The sequence below is a fragment of the Tursiops truncatus genome, chromosome 1, assembly GCF_011762595.2.
Source record: "Tursiops truncatus isolate mTurTru1 chromosome 1, mTurTru1.mat.Y, whole genome shotgun sequence".
In the NCBI taxonomy this organism is placed as follows: Eukaryota; Metazoa; Chordata; class Mammalia; order Artiodactyla; family Delphinidae; genus Tursiops; species Tursiops truncatus.
This window is the reverse complement of record NC_047034.1, coordinates 149,658,541-149,675,560: the sequence shown is the minus strand read 5'-3', so window position 1 is coordinate 149,675,560 and position 17,020 is coordinate 149,658,541. Positions and strand designations below refer to the sequence as shown.

At 36.1% G+C, this 17,020-nt stretch overlaps 1 protein-coding gene across 9 annotated transcripts in view; it reads right to left on the bottom strand.

Annotated features, from left to right (window-relative positions):
- FOXJ3 (forkhead box J3) overlaps positions 1-17,020 on the bottom strand; it is a 130,839-nt gene that overhangs the window by 34,396 nt on the left and 79,423 nt on the right. For 6 of the 9 annotated variants that reach the window (XM_019938004.3, XM_019938008.3, XM_073791254.1 and 3 more), the window contains one exon: positions 857-958. The exons of the other annotated variants lie outside the window; for them this stretch is intronic. In XM_019938004.3, coding sequence (XP_019793563.1) covers positions 857-958 — 102 coding nt within the window. The remainder of the gene's footprint in view (positions 1-856; positions 959-17,020) is intronic. 9 annotated transcript variants of the gene reach the window in all.

The following is a 17,020-nucleotide window of genomic DNA, read 5'->3' as shown; positions in this document are numbered from 1 at the left end:
ATGTATACATGTTTGTGTTTTATGTGTGTGCACAAGAAAGTAGAAGAGTGAGATTTAAAACAAAAAAAAAGAGCAACTGAAAGCAAGGGAGATGGGGAGAGGGTAAAAGCAAGACTGACAGACCGTATGAGTACAAGAGTGAGAAATATTACGGCTTCAAGGTGCTCTTGATGGTCTAGTAAGGGAGGAAATAGATGCACAGAACTGAGATATTTTATGAACCTCCCAGAGCCGTTTTAGGGTTTTGAGATATGAGATTAAGAAATTACCTTGTAAAGAAGAGATATTTGTACCCTACTAGGTATCTAATGAGTTAGCACAAAGTTCTGACCCTTGCTTCAATAACAAAAACAAAACAAATACTGCAGCAGACTACCACATACTACACTTCTAGGTATGTACCTAGACTTGAATATCATGAAAGAGGGTGACCACCGTTCTAATGGACTCTGAGTTTGTCTGAATTATTTACTTTACTGGATTCTGTTGACGCCCTGGTTATTTGTCAATCTCTTTTTAAATCACATATTTAGAGGGGTAATCAATGATTTTGAAACAAATTGATTCAGTAAAATGCTGGACTCAAAAATTCAATGGGATTGGTAGTGTCAAGAATTTAGATTTAATACAGAGCTTCCCAATAAGCATCTTCCAATTTTTCTAGAGAATTATTTATTTATCTCTAACTTGTGTAAAGCTAAAAGCATTGTGGATTCAGCTTTCAAACTGCCATGTATGGTTTGGTCAAATTTATATCATCTTTAAATTCAACCATACAGAAATCTACTGTTACTATAAAAGCAAATTAAATGTATTACTCAATGACATTTCAAAAGTGTTCAAAAAATAGAATTACTTTGTTAGTCACAGTGTTGATTGCCAGAGTTGGAGAGGCACTTCCCGAAATAATACACTCCATTCCCAAAGAATCTGAATCTATGCTATATGGAGTTGAGGCCTAAAATACAAGAACAAAATAAATAATTATTAGCTCATAAAACCACCAACTTTAACACAATTTTAAGTTATTTCATCAAATTCTCCAACATCCAGTTTTGTGCTTTGTTTCTGAAAATAAACTTAAAATCATTACTGAATTCTCTTCTACTATATTTTATTATGCTACTAACCTGATAATCACCAAGTCCATTGGTATGGCTACCCCTTACCAACTCTTTTAACTGGCTGTGGGATAGGTTTGCAAAAATTAGAGATAAACTTCTGTGGTGGAGACGACTAATAATCGGGTAACACTCATTCTCCCCTCTTCTCCCTTTTAGCAATAGATCCCTGTAGTTATCAATGCATCTCTAGCCAGCTAAAGACCACCTTTTCCAGACTCATTTGCAGCTAGCTGTAGCCATGTGATTAAGGTGCAACAAATGGGATGTGAGGAAGAGTGATGTGTGCAACTTCTGGGTCATGTCTTTGAAAGGAACTTGCTTGCCCTCCATCCTCTTTCCCTCTTATTGCAGGCCTGTGACACAGATGTGCTGGTGGTGATCCTGCATAACCAGAAAGCTGAGGGTAATACCCTGGGGAACACCATAAAGATAAGATTAGAAGGAAACATCTGAATGACCTTGTGGAACAGAGCTGGTTATCCATCTGATTCACCTCTCAGCTTGGACTTTTACCTAAGAGAGAAATAAATCTCTCTGGTTTAAGCCTTTCAGATGTAGTTTTCTCTTCCTTTGTCTGTTAATGCAACTGAACAATATCCTAAATAACACAATTTCATATACATTGTTTACAAAGCTAACATGGGTGTCAAAAATCAATATAGGTTTTCTACATTTAGAATTCTGGATATAGATTGTGACAACTCCTTTCTCTCTCTCAAAAGAAACAGTAATTTCACTGAAAAACATTTCTAAGGTTGATTTATTTATCACTTAATCCCTTGGCATGAATTTCTTTCATCAGATAATCCAAGAGGGTAGGGAACAGACATCTTGAAAAAAGGAAAAGACAAGGGTCACCCCAAGAAGGTAGAATCTAGTACTTACGTGCTGGGTACACACTGAGAGTTAGGTGAACATGGAAAAGCACTTCAGAAATACAAATGGAAGAACTACAAAGACAGCTCTGTCTATGCCCCAACTTTGGTGTCTGCCAATTTAGCTACAATTTATGCCCCAACTTTGGTGCCAGCTAATTTAGCTAAATTAACACAGAAGATTACTTTAGAAAGCTGCAAATCTCATGTTCCTCTAACTCAACTCAGTCATCTCGCTCCAGACTACTGGTTCACTATCTAATTCTCACTCCTCCCCACTGGTAACAAGAAGCAAGCCTGTGTTGTGTGATTTCATGCAAATTACTCAACCTTTATACTCTTTTCCTCATGTATAAGAGGATTATGCCACTTCCTTTAGAGGTCTGTAAAGAGCATTAATGAAATAATTCATGTAAAGCACTTAGCATAGTACCTGAAATGCACAGCAAGTGCTGGCTTCTATGATGACTACTAACATGTATATACTACTGATGCTGAGAACCTACTGATAGAGAGGAATATTCAATGGTGATTAATGAAAAAGGAGACAGCTTTGGTATGCGGCACTGCATTCCCACAAGACCAGATTCACAGCTTTAGCTAGAAAATCTTTTAATTAGATATTCTTCATGGACACTAAAAATCTGGTACAATCAAGAGAATAAAAGACATTCACAGAAAGACAGACAAGATGAAAAGGCAGAGAGTTATGTACCAGACGAAGAAACAAGATAAAACCACAGAAAAAAAACTAAATGAAGTGGAGATAGGCAACCTTCCAGAAAAAGAATTCAGAATAATGATAGTGAAGCTGATCCAGGACCTCGGAAAAAGAATGGAGGCAAAGATCGAGAAGAAGCAAGACATGTTTAACAAAAACCTAGAAGAATTAACGAACAAAAAAACAGAGATGAACAATACAATAAATGAAATGATAACTACACTAGAAGGAATCAATAGCAGAATAACTGAGGCAGAAGAACGGATAAGTGACCTGGAAGACAGAATGGTGGAATTCACTGCTGCGGAACAGAGTAAAGAAAAAAGAATGAAAAGAAATGAAGAAAGCCTAAGAGAGCTCTAGGACAACATTAAACTCAACAACATTCGTATTATAGGGGTCCCAGAAGGAGAAGAGAGAGAAAGGACCCGAGAAAATATTTGAAGAGATTATAGTCGAAAACTTCCCTAACATGGGAAAGCAAACAGCCACCCAACTCCTGGAAGTGCAGTGAGTCCCACACAGGGTAAACTCAAGGAGAAAAATGCCGAGACACACAGTAATCAAATTGGCAAAAATTAAAGACAAAGAAAAATTATTGAAAGCAGCAACGGAAAAACGACAAATAACATACAAGGGAACTCCCATAATGTTAAGAGCTGATTTCTCAGCAGAAACTCTACCAAGCCAGAAGGGAGTGGCATGATACACTTAAAGTGATGAAAGGGAAGAACCTACAACCAAGATTACTCTACCAGGCAAGGATCTCATTCAGATTCGATGGAGAAATCAAAAGCTTTACAGACAAGCAAAAGCTAAGAGAATTCAGCACCACCAAACCAGCTTTACAACAAACACTAAAGGAACTTCTCTAAGTGGGAAACACAAGAGAAGAAAAGGACCTACAAAAACAAACCCAAAACAATTAAGAAAATGGTCATAGGAACATACATATAAATAATTACCTTAAATGTGAATGGATTAAAGGCTCCAACCAAAAGACACAGGCTTGCTGAATGGACACAAAAACAAGACCCATCTATATGCTGTCTACAAGAAGCCCAGTTCAGACCTAGGGACACATACAGACTGAAAGTGAGGGGATGGAAAAAGACATTCCATACAAATGCAAATCAAAAGAAAGTTGGAGTAGCTATATTCGTATCAGATAAAACAGACTTTAAAATAAAGACTGTGGGCTTCCCTGGTGGCGCAGTGGTTGAGAGTCCACCTGCTGATGCAGGGGACACGGGTTCGTGCCCTGGTCCGGGAAGATCCCACATGCCACAGAGCGGCTGGGCCTGTGAGCCATGGCTGCTGAGCCTGCGCGTCCGGAGCCTGTGCTCCGCAATGGGAGAGGCCACAACAGTGAGAGGCCCGTGTACCGGAAAAAAATAATAATAAAAAATAAAGACTGTTACAAAAGACAAGGAAGGACACTACATAATGATCAAGGGATCAATCCAAGAAGAAGATATAACAATTATAAATATATATGCACCCAACATAGGAGCACCTCAATACATAAGGCAACTGCTAACAGCTCTAAAAGAGGGAATTGACAGTAAAACAATAATGGTGGGGGACTTTAACACCTCACTTACATCAACGGACAGATCATCCAAAATGAAAATAAATAAGGAAACAGAAGCTTTAAATGACACAATAGACCAGATAGATTTAATTGATATTTATAGGACATTCCATCCCAAAACAGCAAATTACACTTTCTTCTCAAGTGCACACAGAACATTCTCCAGGACAGATCACATCTTGGGTCACAAATCAAGCCTCAGTAAATTTAAGAAAATTGAAATCATGTCAAGCATCTTTTCTGACCACAACACTATGAGATTAGAAATGAATTACAAGGAAAAAACACAAACACATGGAGGGTAAACAATATGCTACTAAATAACCAAGAGAAGACTGAAGAAATCGAAGAGAAAATCAAAGATTACCTAGAGACAAATGACAATGAAAACACAATGATCCAAAACCTATGGGATGCAGCAAAAGCAGTTCTAAGAGGGAAGTTTATAGCTATACAAGCCTACCTCAAGAAACAAGAAAAATCTCAAGTAAACAATCTAACGTTACACCTAAAGGAACAAGAGAAAGAAGAACAAACAAAACCCAAAGTTAGCAGAAGGAAAGAAATCATAAAGATCAGAGCAGAAATAAATGAAATAGAAACACAGAAAACAATAGCAAAGATCAATAAAACTAAAAGCTGGTTCTTTGAGAAGATAAACAAAATTAATAAACCATTAGCCAGACTCATCAAGAAAAAGAGGAAGAGGACTCAAATCAATAAAATTAGAAATGAAAAAGGAGAAGTTACAACAGACACTGCAGAAATACAAAGCATCCTAAGAGACTACCACAAGCACCTCTATGCCAATAAAATGCACAACCTGAAAGACATGGACAAATTCTTAGAAAGGTATAATCTTGCAAGACTGAACCAGGAAGAAATAGAAAATATGAACAGACCAATCACAAGTAATGAAATTGAAACTGTGATTAAAAATCTTCCAACAAACAAAAGTCCAGGACCAGATGGCTTCACAGGTGAATTCTACCAAACACTTAGAGATGATCTAACACCCATCCTTCTCAAACTCTTCCAAAAAACTGCAGAGGAAGGAACACTCCCAAACTCATTCTATGAGGCCACCATCACCCTGGTACCAAAACCAGACAAAGATACTACAAAAAAAGGAAATTACAGACCAATATCACTGATGAATACAGATGCAAAAATCCTCAACAAAATACTAGCAAACAGAATCCAATGACACATTAAAAGGATCATACATCACGATCAAGTGGGATTTATCCCAGGGATGCAAGGATTCTTCAATATATGCAAATCAATCAATGTGATACACCATATTAACAAACTGCAGAATAAAAACCATATGATCATCTCAATAGATGTGGAAAAAGCTTTTGACAAAATTCAACACCCATTTGTGATAAAAACTCTCCAGAAAGCGGGCAGAGAGGGAACCTACCTCAACATAATAAAGGCCATATACGACAAACCCACAGCAAACATCATTCTCAATGGTGAAAAACTGAAAGTATTTCCTCTAAGATCAGGAACGAGACAAGGATGTCCACTCTCACCACTATTATTCAACATAGTTTTGGAAGTCCTAGTCATGGCAATCAGAGAAGAGAAGGAAATAAAAGGAATACAAATTGGAAAAGAAGAAGTAAAACTGTCACTTTTGCAGATGACATGATACTATACATAGAGAATCCTAAAAATCCCACCAGAAAACTACTAGAGCTAATCAATGAATTTGGTAAAGCTGCAGGATACAAAATTAATGCACAGATATCTCTTGCATTCCTATACACTAATGATGAAAAATCTGAAACAGAAATTATGGAAACATTCCCATTTACCATTGAAACAAAAAGAATAAAATACCTCGGAATAAACCTACCTAGGGAGACAGAAGACCTGTATGCAGAAAACTTTAGACATTGATGAAAGAAATTAAATTGGTACCAACAGATGGAGAGACATACCATGTTATTGGATTGGAAGAATCAATACTGTGAAAATGACTATACTACCCAAAGCAATCTACAGATTCAATGCAATCCCTATCAAATTACCAATGGCATTTTTTACGGAACTAGAACAAATCATCTTAAAATTTGTATCAAGACACAAAAAACCCTGAGTAGCCAAAGCAGTCTTGAGAGAAAAAAATGAAGCTGGAGGAATCAGACTCCCTGACTTCAGACTATACTACAAAGCTACAGTAATCAAGACAATATGATACTGGCACAAAAACAGAAACATAGATCAATGGAACAAGATAGAAAGCCCAGAGATAAACCCATGCACCTATGGTCAACTAACCTATGACAAAGGAGGCAAAGATATACAATGGAGAAAAGACAGTGTCTTCAGTAAGTGGTGCTGGGAAAACTGGACAGCTACATGTAAAAGAATGAAATTAGAACACTCCCTAACACCATATACAAAAATAAACTCAAAATGGATTCGAGACCTAAATGTAAGAGCGGACACTATAAAACTCTTAGAGGAAAACATAGGAAGAACACTCTTTGACATAAATCACAGCAAGACCTTTTTTGATCCACCTCCTAGAGTAATGGAAATAAAAACAAAAATAAACAAATGGGACCTAATGAAACTTCAAAGCTTTTGCACAGCAAAGGAAACCATAAACAAGACGAAAAGACAACCTACAGAATGGGAGAAAATATTTGCAAACGAATCAACGGACAAAGGATTAATTTCCAAAATATATAAACAGCTCATGCAGCTCAATATTAAAGAAACAAACAACCCAATCCAAAAATGGGCAGAAGACCTAAACAGACATTTCGCTAAAGAAGACATACAGATGGCCAAGAAGCACATGAAAAGCTGCTCAACATCACTAACTATTAGAGAAATGCAAATCAAAACTACAATGAGGTAGCACCTCACACCAGTTAGAATGGGCATCATCAGAAAATCTACGAACAACAAATGCTGGCGAGGCTGTGGTGGAGAAAAGGGAACCCTCTTGCACTGTTGGTGGGAATGTAAATTGATACAGCCATTATGGAGAACAGTATGGAGGTTCCTTAAAAAACTAAAAATAGAATTACCATATGATCCAGCAATCCCACTACTGGGCATATACCCAGAGAAAACCATAATTCAAAAAGACACATGCACCGCAATGTTCACTGCAGCACTATTTACAATAGCTAGGTCATGGAAGCAACCTAAATGCCCATCGACAGACTAACGGATAAAGAAGTTGTGGTACATATATATAATGGAATATTACTCAGCCATAAAAAGGAACGAAATTGAGTCATTTGTTGAGATGTGGATGGATCTACAGACTGTCATACAGAGTGAAGTAAGTCAGAAAGAGAAAAACAAATATCGTATATTAACGCATGTATGTGGAACCTAGAAAAATGGTATAGATGAACCGGTTTGCAGGGCAGAAGTTGAGACACTGATATAGAGAACAAACGTATCGACACCAAGGGGGGAAAACCACGGTGGGGTGGGGACGGTGGTGTGCTGAATTGGGTGATTGGGATTGACATGTATACACTGATGTGTATAAAACTGATGACTAATAAGAACCTGCAATATAGAAATACAAACAAAAAAAACAACTAATACTAAACTTTCTTTGGGTTATTTGTATGGAAATATGTTAATATAAATGTTTCAGACATTACATGAAATTTCTAAAAATTTTATATGTTCTGGTATAATGTTATAAGTCATAATTCTAGTTATTACTTTAAGATGTATATCTCAGAAATAACTAAATTTCCTTGTCAATTGCATTATTATGAACTTTCATCAAATCTTTAACCGTGGTCATTTTTAAGTCTTGTCATTTACAGACAGTTCTGGGTGTATGCTGATGCTTTTGCAAAAATGTTCCTATAAAAGGGTTTCATCTTCAAGGAATTCATGGAAAAAACTCTGACAAGTACAGGTTTCTGGTAACTGACTATACTGCTGAACTGAATGAATAAGCATTTTCAGAACTCTAATAGAAAACTGATGAACTCATAAAAGTGCTAACAAAAGATCAAGATAAAAAAAATTAATTACATGGGACTGAGTGAACTGATGAGGATGATTATAATTTTTGTGACTTTGTTTGAAAAAAAAAATCCCACAAGGACTCAGAGGCAAAAAAATATACAAATCAATTTTCACTGCAAAGTAAAGGAGCTGTTACAGTGGAGGATTACTGGACTGAATGTCAATATTATGACATAGTATGAGTGTGTTTCGTGTTTGGTAATTGCAATCATTGTTGCTTTTGTTGTGGTCATCCATTTACAATGCTTGGTGTCAGTTTATTTATCTCTTGTAAAAATAAAATACAGTGTAAGAGAAAAACCAAAAAAACAAGAGAATAAAGGACATTCTCTTTACATGCACTGATATGCTCAATAGTATGGTATATATTTTTATTTGTAGATACACTGATTTGATGTTATTAATAGACAAGTAGCCTGATTAGGAAAGTTAATTTAACTTGCAATCTACAGATCCCAAAATGTATTTGAATAACTGTTATTACTGCAGCCAAAACCCAAATTCCGGACAAAGAAAAGTATCAATGAATCTAATCTAGGTGGCATCACTCAGCTTATGAAAGATCATTTCTGGAGTTTCCTCATACCTCATGTCAAAATCCTACTCATTCAGTTTCTACTTCCAAAACGGTAGTGTGACACCTACCTTCTGCTGATAACTACCAATTTGGGGTGGGGGAAGCGGTAAGGGACGTGGGATGACAACTAGCTGAGGAGTCTGATGGATAAATAAAACAGGCAGATTGTGGAGAGAAGGCAAAATTTGGGAGAGACCTGCTTGAATTTCCTGTTTTGCTGTAGCTTTTTCCCAAGGTCAGGCAGTAGATGCAGAGTATGAGCAGCTAAAATTGTCTTTCTGTCAGTAGGAACTAGGGAAAAGAGCCCAGGTAAACACAACCAGCTACTAAAGAGAGAAAGGAATCTCACAGGGGATAAAGTCAAAAGAGATCCCCTAAAACTGTATACAAAACACTGCAAAAGTCTCAGGCTGACCCCTGAACCATGCATATGCAGATTAGAATAAGGCAGAAGCTTAAAGAATCAAATTGAAATTGGAACCACTGCCCACAGACGGTGAGAGAGAACTTACAGTTTGAGTCTAACATGGTTAACTGCCAGCTAAAATAAAAATACCAATATTTTACTGAAGATTATAACAGAACCCAGAGTCTCTATAACATTCATAATGTCCAGGATACAATCCAAAATTACCTGCTATATAAGTAATAGAAAAATGAAACCCATTCTCAAGAGAAAAGATAATCTACAGAAGCCCACCACAAGAAGACTAAGATGTTGGAATTACGAGAAAAGGATTTTAAAGTAGCTATTATAATTATGCTCAGTGATAAAAAGGAGAAAAAATCTGAATGAAAATAACATAATAATAGAAATATCAGTGGAGAAATACAAAAAAATATAAAAAGAACAAAATTTACCAATGAAAAATATAATATCTGAATTTTAAAAGTCAATGGATAGACTTAATATCAGAATGGAGATTAAAGAGGAAAGAATCAGTGAACTCAAAGGCAGATCAACAGAAATAATCCAATCTAAAAAGCAAAAGACTGATTCTTTTTAAAAAAGAGAGAAAAAAAGAAAAAGCCTCAGAAAGCTATGGGATAATCTCAAAAGGCCTAGCATGTATATATGAGTTCCAGAAGGACAGAAAAGAGAGAAAACAGCAGGAAAAAACATGGAAGAAATGATGACTGAACACTTCAGAAATTTACTGAAAGACAAATTTACAGATCCAAGAAGCTCAGTAAACCTCCATCAGGATAAATTAAAAGAAAAATCACACTTGGATATATCATAACTGAACTGTTGAAAAATAAAGGTAGAAAGCAGGCAGAGAATAATGGCATATCACATAAAGAAAAAACATTGATTGGAAAATGTCTGAATTTCTCATAAAAATAATGGAGGTCATTAGACAGTGAATATCGTTGAAATACTGAAAGGAAAAAAAATACCTAGGCTGTATATCTAACAAAAATATTATTTAGGAAGGCACATTTTCAGAAAAGGAAAACTAAGAGAATTTGTTGCCAGGAGATCTACAACATAAGAAAGTTCATTAGGCTAAAGGGAAATTATAGCAGAGGGAAACTTGGACCTTGAGGAATGAAAGCACCAGAAATGGTAAATATCTATGTAAATTTAAAACACCACTGTTTTCTCTTAGGTTTTAAAAATCACGTTATCTTTATTTAAGGCAAAACTTATAACACTGTCTTCTAAGATTATCAGTATACACAGATGTAATATTATGGGGAATGGTGAGGAAAGGGACAAAGGAGACATATATGATTGGAAGATCTCTACATTTTATATGTACAATATTAACTCTGAATAGACTGCAGAAGGTTAGGAATATATACTGAAATCCCAATATATAAATATAAAAAGAGGTATACCTAAAAAGCCAGTAGATAAGAATACAAAAATATATCCAAACAATCTAAAAGGCAAGAAAAGTGGAAAAAAGGAACTAAAAATACAGAGTGTTACCAGAAAAACTGGGTTCGCCTCTTGGTGGGTGTAGAGCTAAAAGACACAACCAAGGCAAAGAGTGGGAGAAGGAACGATTTATTACTTGCAGCAAGTAAGGGGATCTTTCCCAAAGCAGTGTCTCTGCCAACAGCAAAAGTGAAGCAAGTTTTAAGCTAAGGGTACATGCATATTCATGAAGGGGATGGGGGTGGGGCCAGAGAGTCCAACCTTTACTTGACTGAAGTCACTTGACTGAAGGGTCAGAAAAGGTCAACATCATCCTCCCTTAGGTTCCAGTTGATCTGGTACTTGAGCGCCTGCCAGAGGGGTTTAAATTCTGCAAAAACAGCCCAAGAAAGCACTCGGGCTAGCCTTTGAAACAGAACTGGGAATGTTACAACTGATTTATTATCTTTGCTATTGTCACTTCTCATGACTGGTAACAGTTTGTTCTTTTGTTCTCTTAAAGATAATTATTACTGAGACCTGTTCAAGAGCAAGCATTATGGCCAGGCTTAGATCACAAAATGGCTTAGGCCAAAAATGCTTTTTCTTATGTCAAGAAAGCCATGTCTGGTTCTCTTTCTCTGGGAACCCCCTACCTGCTTATGAGATATCAAACAGAAAACAGTATCATTAATTACATTAATAACAATATCGATAATTATGTTAGGTAGCTAGTCAGACAGGAGGGGGTCCCGCCCCACCCTGGATGGTTCATCTTTCCCTGCCCCACCTGGACACTGGTGATTGGAGCACACCCAGAGTCCTCCCTCTGTGGTCAAGGACCACCACTAGGTTTCCAGCCATATCAGGACCAAGCAAGATGAAACCACCAGCACAGGTTGGCGCAGGCACACCAAGACCTAAAAGGTGACTCAAGGTAACATAGGGTTCATTATGCTTTATAGGTAATAAATTAGCATTACAGTTTTTGCATCCCCGCCCCCCTACCGTGGGTTTCACTTGGGTGCTTATGAGTAAGCACCTGCGCACTAAGAGAAAAGTGATATAACCTAAAGCTGTCAGTCAAATGATGCAAGACACGGAGGAAACACCACTCTAAAAAACCCAACCCTACCCCATCATGAGGCTGCTTCTCATTTCCAGACAGCCCGCTTTCATCCTTTCTCAGGAGTGTACTTTCGCTCTACTTAACAACACTCTTGCTACTTAAAACTGTTCTATGCCTTCTCGACTAAATTCTTTCCCTCAAGAAGGGCAAGAACTGAGGAAATCACCCATTTTGCCATTGACAACTGCATTAATGTTGATGGTCTAAACACTCCAATAAAAAGGCAGAGATTGTCAAAAAGATGTTAAAAAAGCAAGACTAAGCTAAATGCAGCCTACGAGAGTCACAACTTCAAATGAGACTAATAACAGAGCTTCAAGATATATGAAGCAAAAACTAACAATTAAAAATCAGTAAAGAAAAAGAACACGAATAAATTAGTAAATGCCTTGATCTAATTGATATTAGAGAACACTATATTGAACAACTGTAGAACACATACTCTTTTCAAGTGCACACATTCACCAAGATACAGCACATGCTGAGTCCCAGCACAAGTCCCAATAAATATGTACAGACTGAAATGAAAAAAAAATTATATTATAAAACAGTAAGATACCTAGGAAAACCCAATATTTGGAATATTTGGAAAAAGTAATTCATGGGTCAGAGAAGACTCAAAAGAGAATTTTTTTAATATTTTGAATTAAATGATAATGAAAATGCAACATACCAAAATTTGTGAGATGCAGTTAAAGCAGTGCTTAGAGGTAAACCTACAGCTTTGAATTCTTATATTACAAAGGGGAAAGGTCTCAAATCAATTATTTAAGCTGGAAACTGAAGAAGCTAGAAATATTAATAAGAAAAACTGGTAACTAGAAAGAAGTAAATGATAAAGATAAAAGTAGAAATAAAACAGAAAACCAACAACAGAAAAAAATTTTTAAAGACAAAACCTAGTTCTTTGAAAAGACAAACAAAATCAACAAACCTTTAGCTATACCAAATGAAGAAAAAAAGAGAAAACAAATCATCAATATCAAAAAATGAAAGAGGATTTATTACTACAGATTCTATAAATATTAGAAGAGAATATTATGATCCACTTTACACCAATAAATTCAACAACTTAGATGAAAGGGACAAATTTCTTAAGCATACAATTTACCAAAACTGGAATAAAAAGAGAAAATTTGAACAGTCCCATAACAAATAAATATCAAAAACCTTCCCACATAAAAACAACTTCAGGTCCAGATGGTTTCACTGATGAATTTTCTCAAACATTCAAGGACGATATACCAAACTACAGAAACTTTTTCAGAAAAGAGAAGGAAAATGGCCCAACCAGTATTATGAGGCCAGTACAACCCTAACATCAAAACCTGACAGATACTACTGCAGATGAAAAATATCACCAGCCATATCAGTAAACAAAGGATGTTGAGGCCATCAAGCCATCAGCCACCCTCAAATGTGCACCTTGAGGTGAATCTGGAGAAAAACAGGACACTAGCCCGAGATAGTTAAGGTGCACAACAAAGGAATGATTTCAATGAGCCCAGACTCAAAGGAATGATTTCAATGAGCCCAGACTCTTGCATCTTCCCATATACAGAAAAGCACTAAATTCATTAACTTGAGATGTCAAGTTTTCTTTAATTAACAGTAATCTTTTGATGTCCCAACTACCTGGTTTTTGTTGCAAAAACTATATATCCTGGCTCCTCCCTTACCTCCTCAGAGCAGTCCCTCTAAGCTATCTGAGAAGCTGCCTCCAGGGCTTAAGCCCTTATCAAGTCCACCAAATAAAATATAATTCTCAACTTTAACGTTGTGCATTTTTTTTCAGCTGACATTACAAAGAAAGAAAATTATAAATCCATGTCCTTCATGAACACAGATGCAAAAACACTTAAGATATTAAGAAAATGAATCCAGCAATACATTAAAGGGATAATATAGCATGACTCAGTAAGGGTTTATCCAAGGAATACAAGGTTTAACATTCCAAATGCAATCAATGTTATTCAACATGCAAACAGAATAAAGAAAAGCCATATAACCACTTCGATGTTACAGAAACAGCAGTTAACGAATTCTACACCCATTCATGATAAAAACTCTCACCAAACTGGGCTTACTAGAGAACTTCCTCAACGTGATAAATGGCATCTACAAAAGCCCTACAGCTTATGTCACACTTAGTGGTGAAAGACTGAACAGTTTCTTCCTAAGAATGGAAATAAGGCTGGAGGCCCACTTTCACCACTTCTAGTCAACACTGTACTAGATTTTGGTCACTGCAATAAGGTTCTAGGAAGGGACAGGGGAGGAGAAAGGAAAGGCACAGGAAAAGTGTCTATTTGCAGATGACATAATTGTTTATACAGAAAATCCCAAGGCAACTTTAAAAAATACTAGAACTAACAAGATTGTAGTATACAAGGTTAATATACAAAAATTAAATACATTTTTATTACTAGTAGCAAGCAACTGGATTTTAAAATATATAGCATCCAAATCCAAAATATTCAGGATTAAATCTAACTGGAAACATCCAAGTCCTCTACACTGAAAACTAAAAAACATTCCTGAGAGAAATTAAAGACATAATTAATAGAAAGATACAACACTTCCATGGCTTGAAATAATATTGTTAAGATGTCAATTCTCCCCAGATCAGGTTGCCTGGGGATAAGAATGGAGGGAGGCACATGTTACAAAGGGGCATGAGGAAACTTTTGGGTATGACAGAAATGTTCAGTGTCAACTACTAATAACTTCACATGTCAAAAATCCTCAAACTGTAAACTTTAAACATTCAATTAATTGTACATAAACTATCTCTCAATGGTACTGTAAAAACCAGAGAACTAAATCTCTGATCAAAATAACCCCTTATGAAACACTTTCTGGTCTACAACTCTAACTGTGTAGCATTTCTCCTGCTTTAAAAAGAAATTCTATTTCTACATATCTCCTGGAGGCAACATGTAGTGCCTCCCACCTAATGTACACTCAGTATGCTTGCCCAATTGAAATAAATGTTTTTTTTCATCCTAAGAATAAGTATGTAGACTGCATTCCTTCCTCTGCTCACTTATACCTTTAACTGAACCCTCCCTCATTCAGACTCAGCCTCAGAGAAGGAAGGCACACAGTGGGGGATCACTTAAACAACAAAACCATTCTATGTAACAGTGTGGGATCTTAGTTCCCTGACCAGCAATGAACTGTGCCCCGCTGCAGTGGAAGCGCTGAGTCTTAACCACTGGACCCAGGGAAGTCCCCCATCATTTGCTATTTCCCATGCCAAAAACTTACACTTCTGTATCAAATTCTAAGTCTCACTCCTCTTCCTATAGGCCTTTCCAGGGCAGCATTATCTATTGATATTTTGAGTCACTTTAGTTACCACTGTTTGATCTAACATGTTGATTAATTACTTAGTAATGTGCTCTGTCATTTTTATGACACTTAATTATATATATATGAAGATTAAATGTGGGGGAGTCTCTTAAAATCAAGGACCATTAACCAAAACCAGACAAAGACACTACAAAAAGAGAAAATTACAGGCCAATATCTCTGATGAATATAGATGCAAAAATACTCAACAAAATATTAGCAAACCGAATTCAACAACATATAAAAACACACACATAAAAGCATTTGACAAAATTCAAATCCACTCATGATAAAATCTCTCTTCAAAGATGGTATAGAGGGAAAATATCTCAGCATAAAAAGGTCATGCATGACAAACTCAAAGCCAACGTCGTACTCAATAGTGAAAAGCTGAAAGCCTTTCCTCTAAAATCAGGAACAAGAAAAGAATGCCTACTCTTGCCACTTCTATTACACACAGTACTGAAGTCCTAGCCACAGCAAGCAGACAAGAAAAAGCAAACAAAAAAACCAAGGCACCCAAACTGGAAGGGAATAAGTAGAACTGTCACTACTTGCAGATAACATCATACGATACATAGAAAATCCTAAAGTCTCCAGCAAAAAAACTATTAGAATAAATGAATTCAGTTGTAAGATACAAGATTAATATACAGAAATCTATTGCTCTTCTATATACTAACAATGAACTCTCAGAAAGAGAATGCAAGAAAACAACCCCATTTAAAATTGCATCAAAAAGAATAAAACACCTAGGAATACACTTAACCAAGGAAGTGAAATACCTATACTCTGAAAACTGTAAAACATTGATGAAGGTTTGAAGATGATACAAAGAAATGGAAAGATATGCTGTGTTCCTGGATTGGAAGAACTAATATTGGTAAAATGGTCACACTACAAAGCAACCTACAGACTTAATGCAATTCTTATCAAATACCCATGACATTTTTCTTAGAAGTAGAACAACTAATCCTAAAATTTATATGGAACCACAAAAGATCTTGAATTGCCAAAGCAATCTTGAGAAAAAAGAACAAAGCTCAAGAATTACACTCTCTGGCTTCAAACTATACTACAAAGCTAGAGTAATCAGAACAGCATGGTACTGAGACAAAAACAGACACATAGATCAATGGAGCAGAACAGAGAGCCCAGAAATAAATCCATACACTTATGGTCAATTAATCTATAACAAAGGAGACAAGAATATACAATAAAGAAAAGAGTCTCTTCAATAAATGATGCTGGGAAAATGGACAGCTACATGTAAAAAGTATGAAATTAGAACATTTCCTCACATCATATGCAAAAATAAACTCAAAATGGATTAAAGACCTAAATATAAAATCAAAAACCATAAAACTCCTAGAAAAGACCACAGGCAAAACATTCTTTGAGATAAATCATAGCAATATTATTTTGGATCTGTCTCCTAAGGCCAAAAATTAAAAAAATAAACAGGATCCATCAACAAAACGAAAAGACCACCTACTATATGGGAGAAAAAAGTTGTAAATGATATGACCAATAAGGGGTTAATACCCAAAATATATAAACAAGCTCATACAACTCAACATCAAAAAAACAAACAACCCAATTAAAAAATGGGCAGAAGACCTGAATAGACACTTTTCCAAAGATGTACAGATGGCCAACAAGCACATGAAAAAATGCTCAACATCACTAATCAGAGAAATACAAATCAAAACCACAATGAGATATCACTGCACACCTGTCAAAATAACTATCA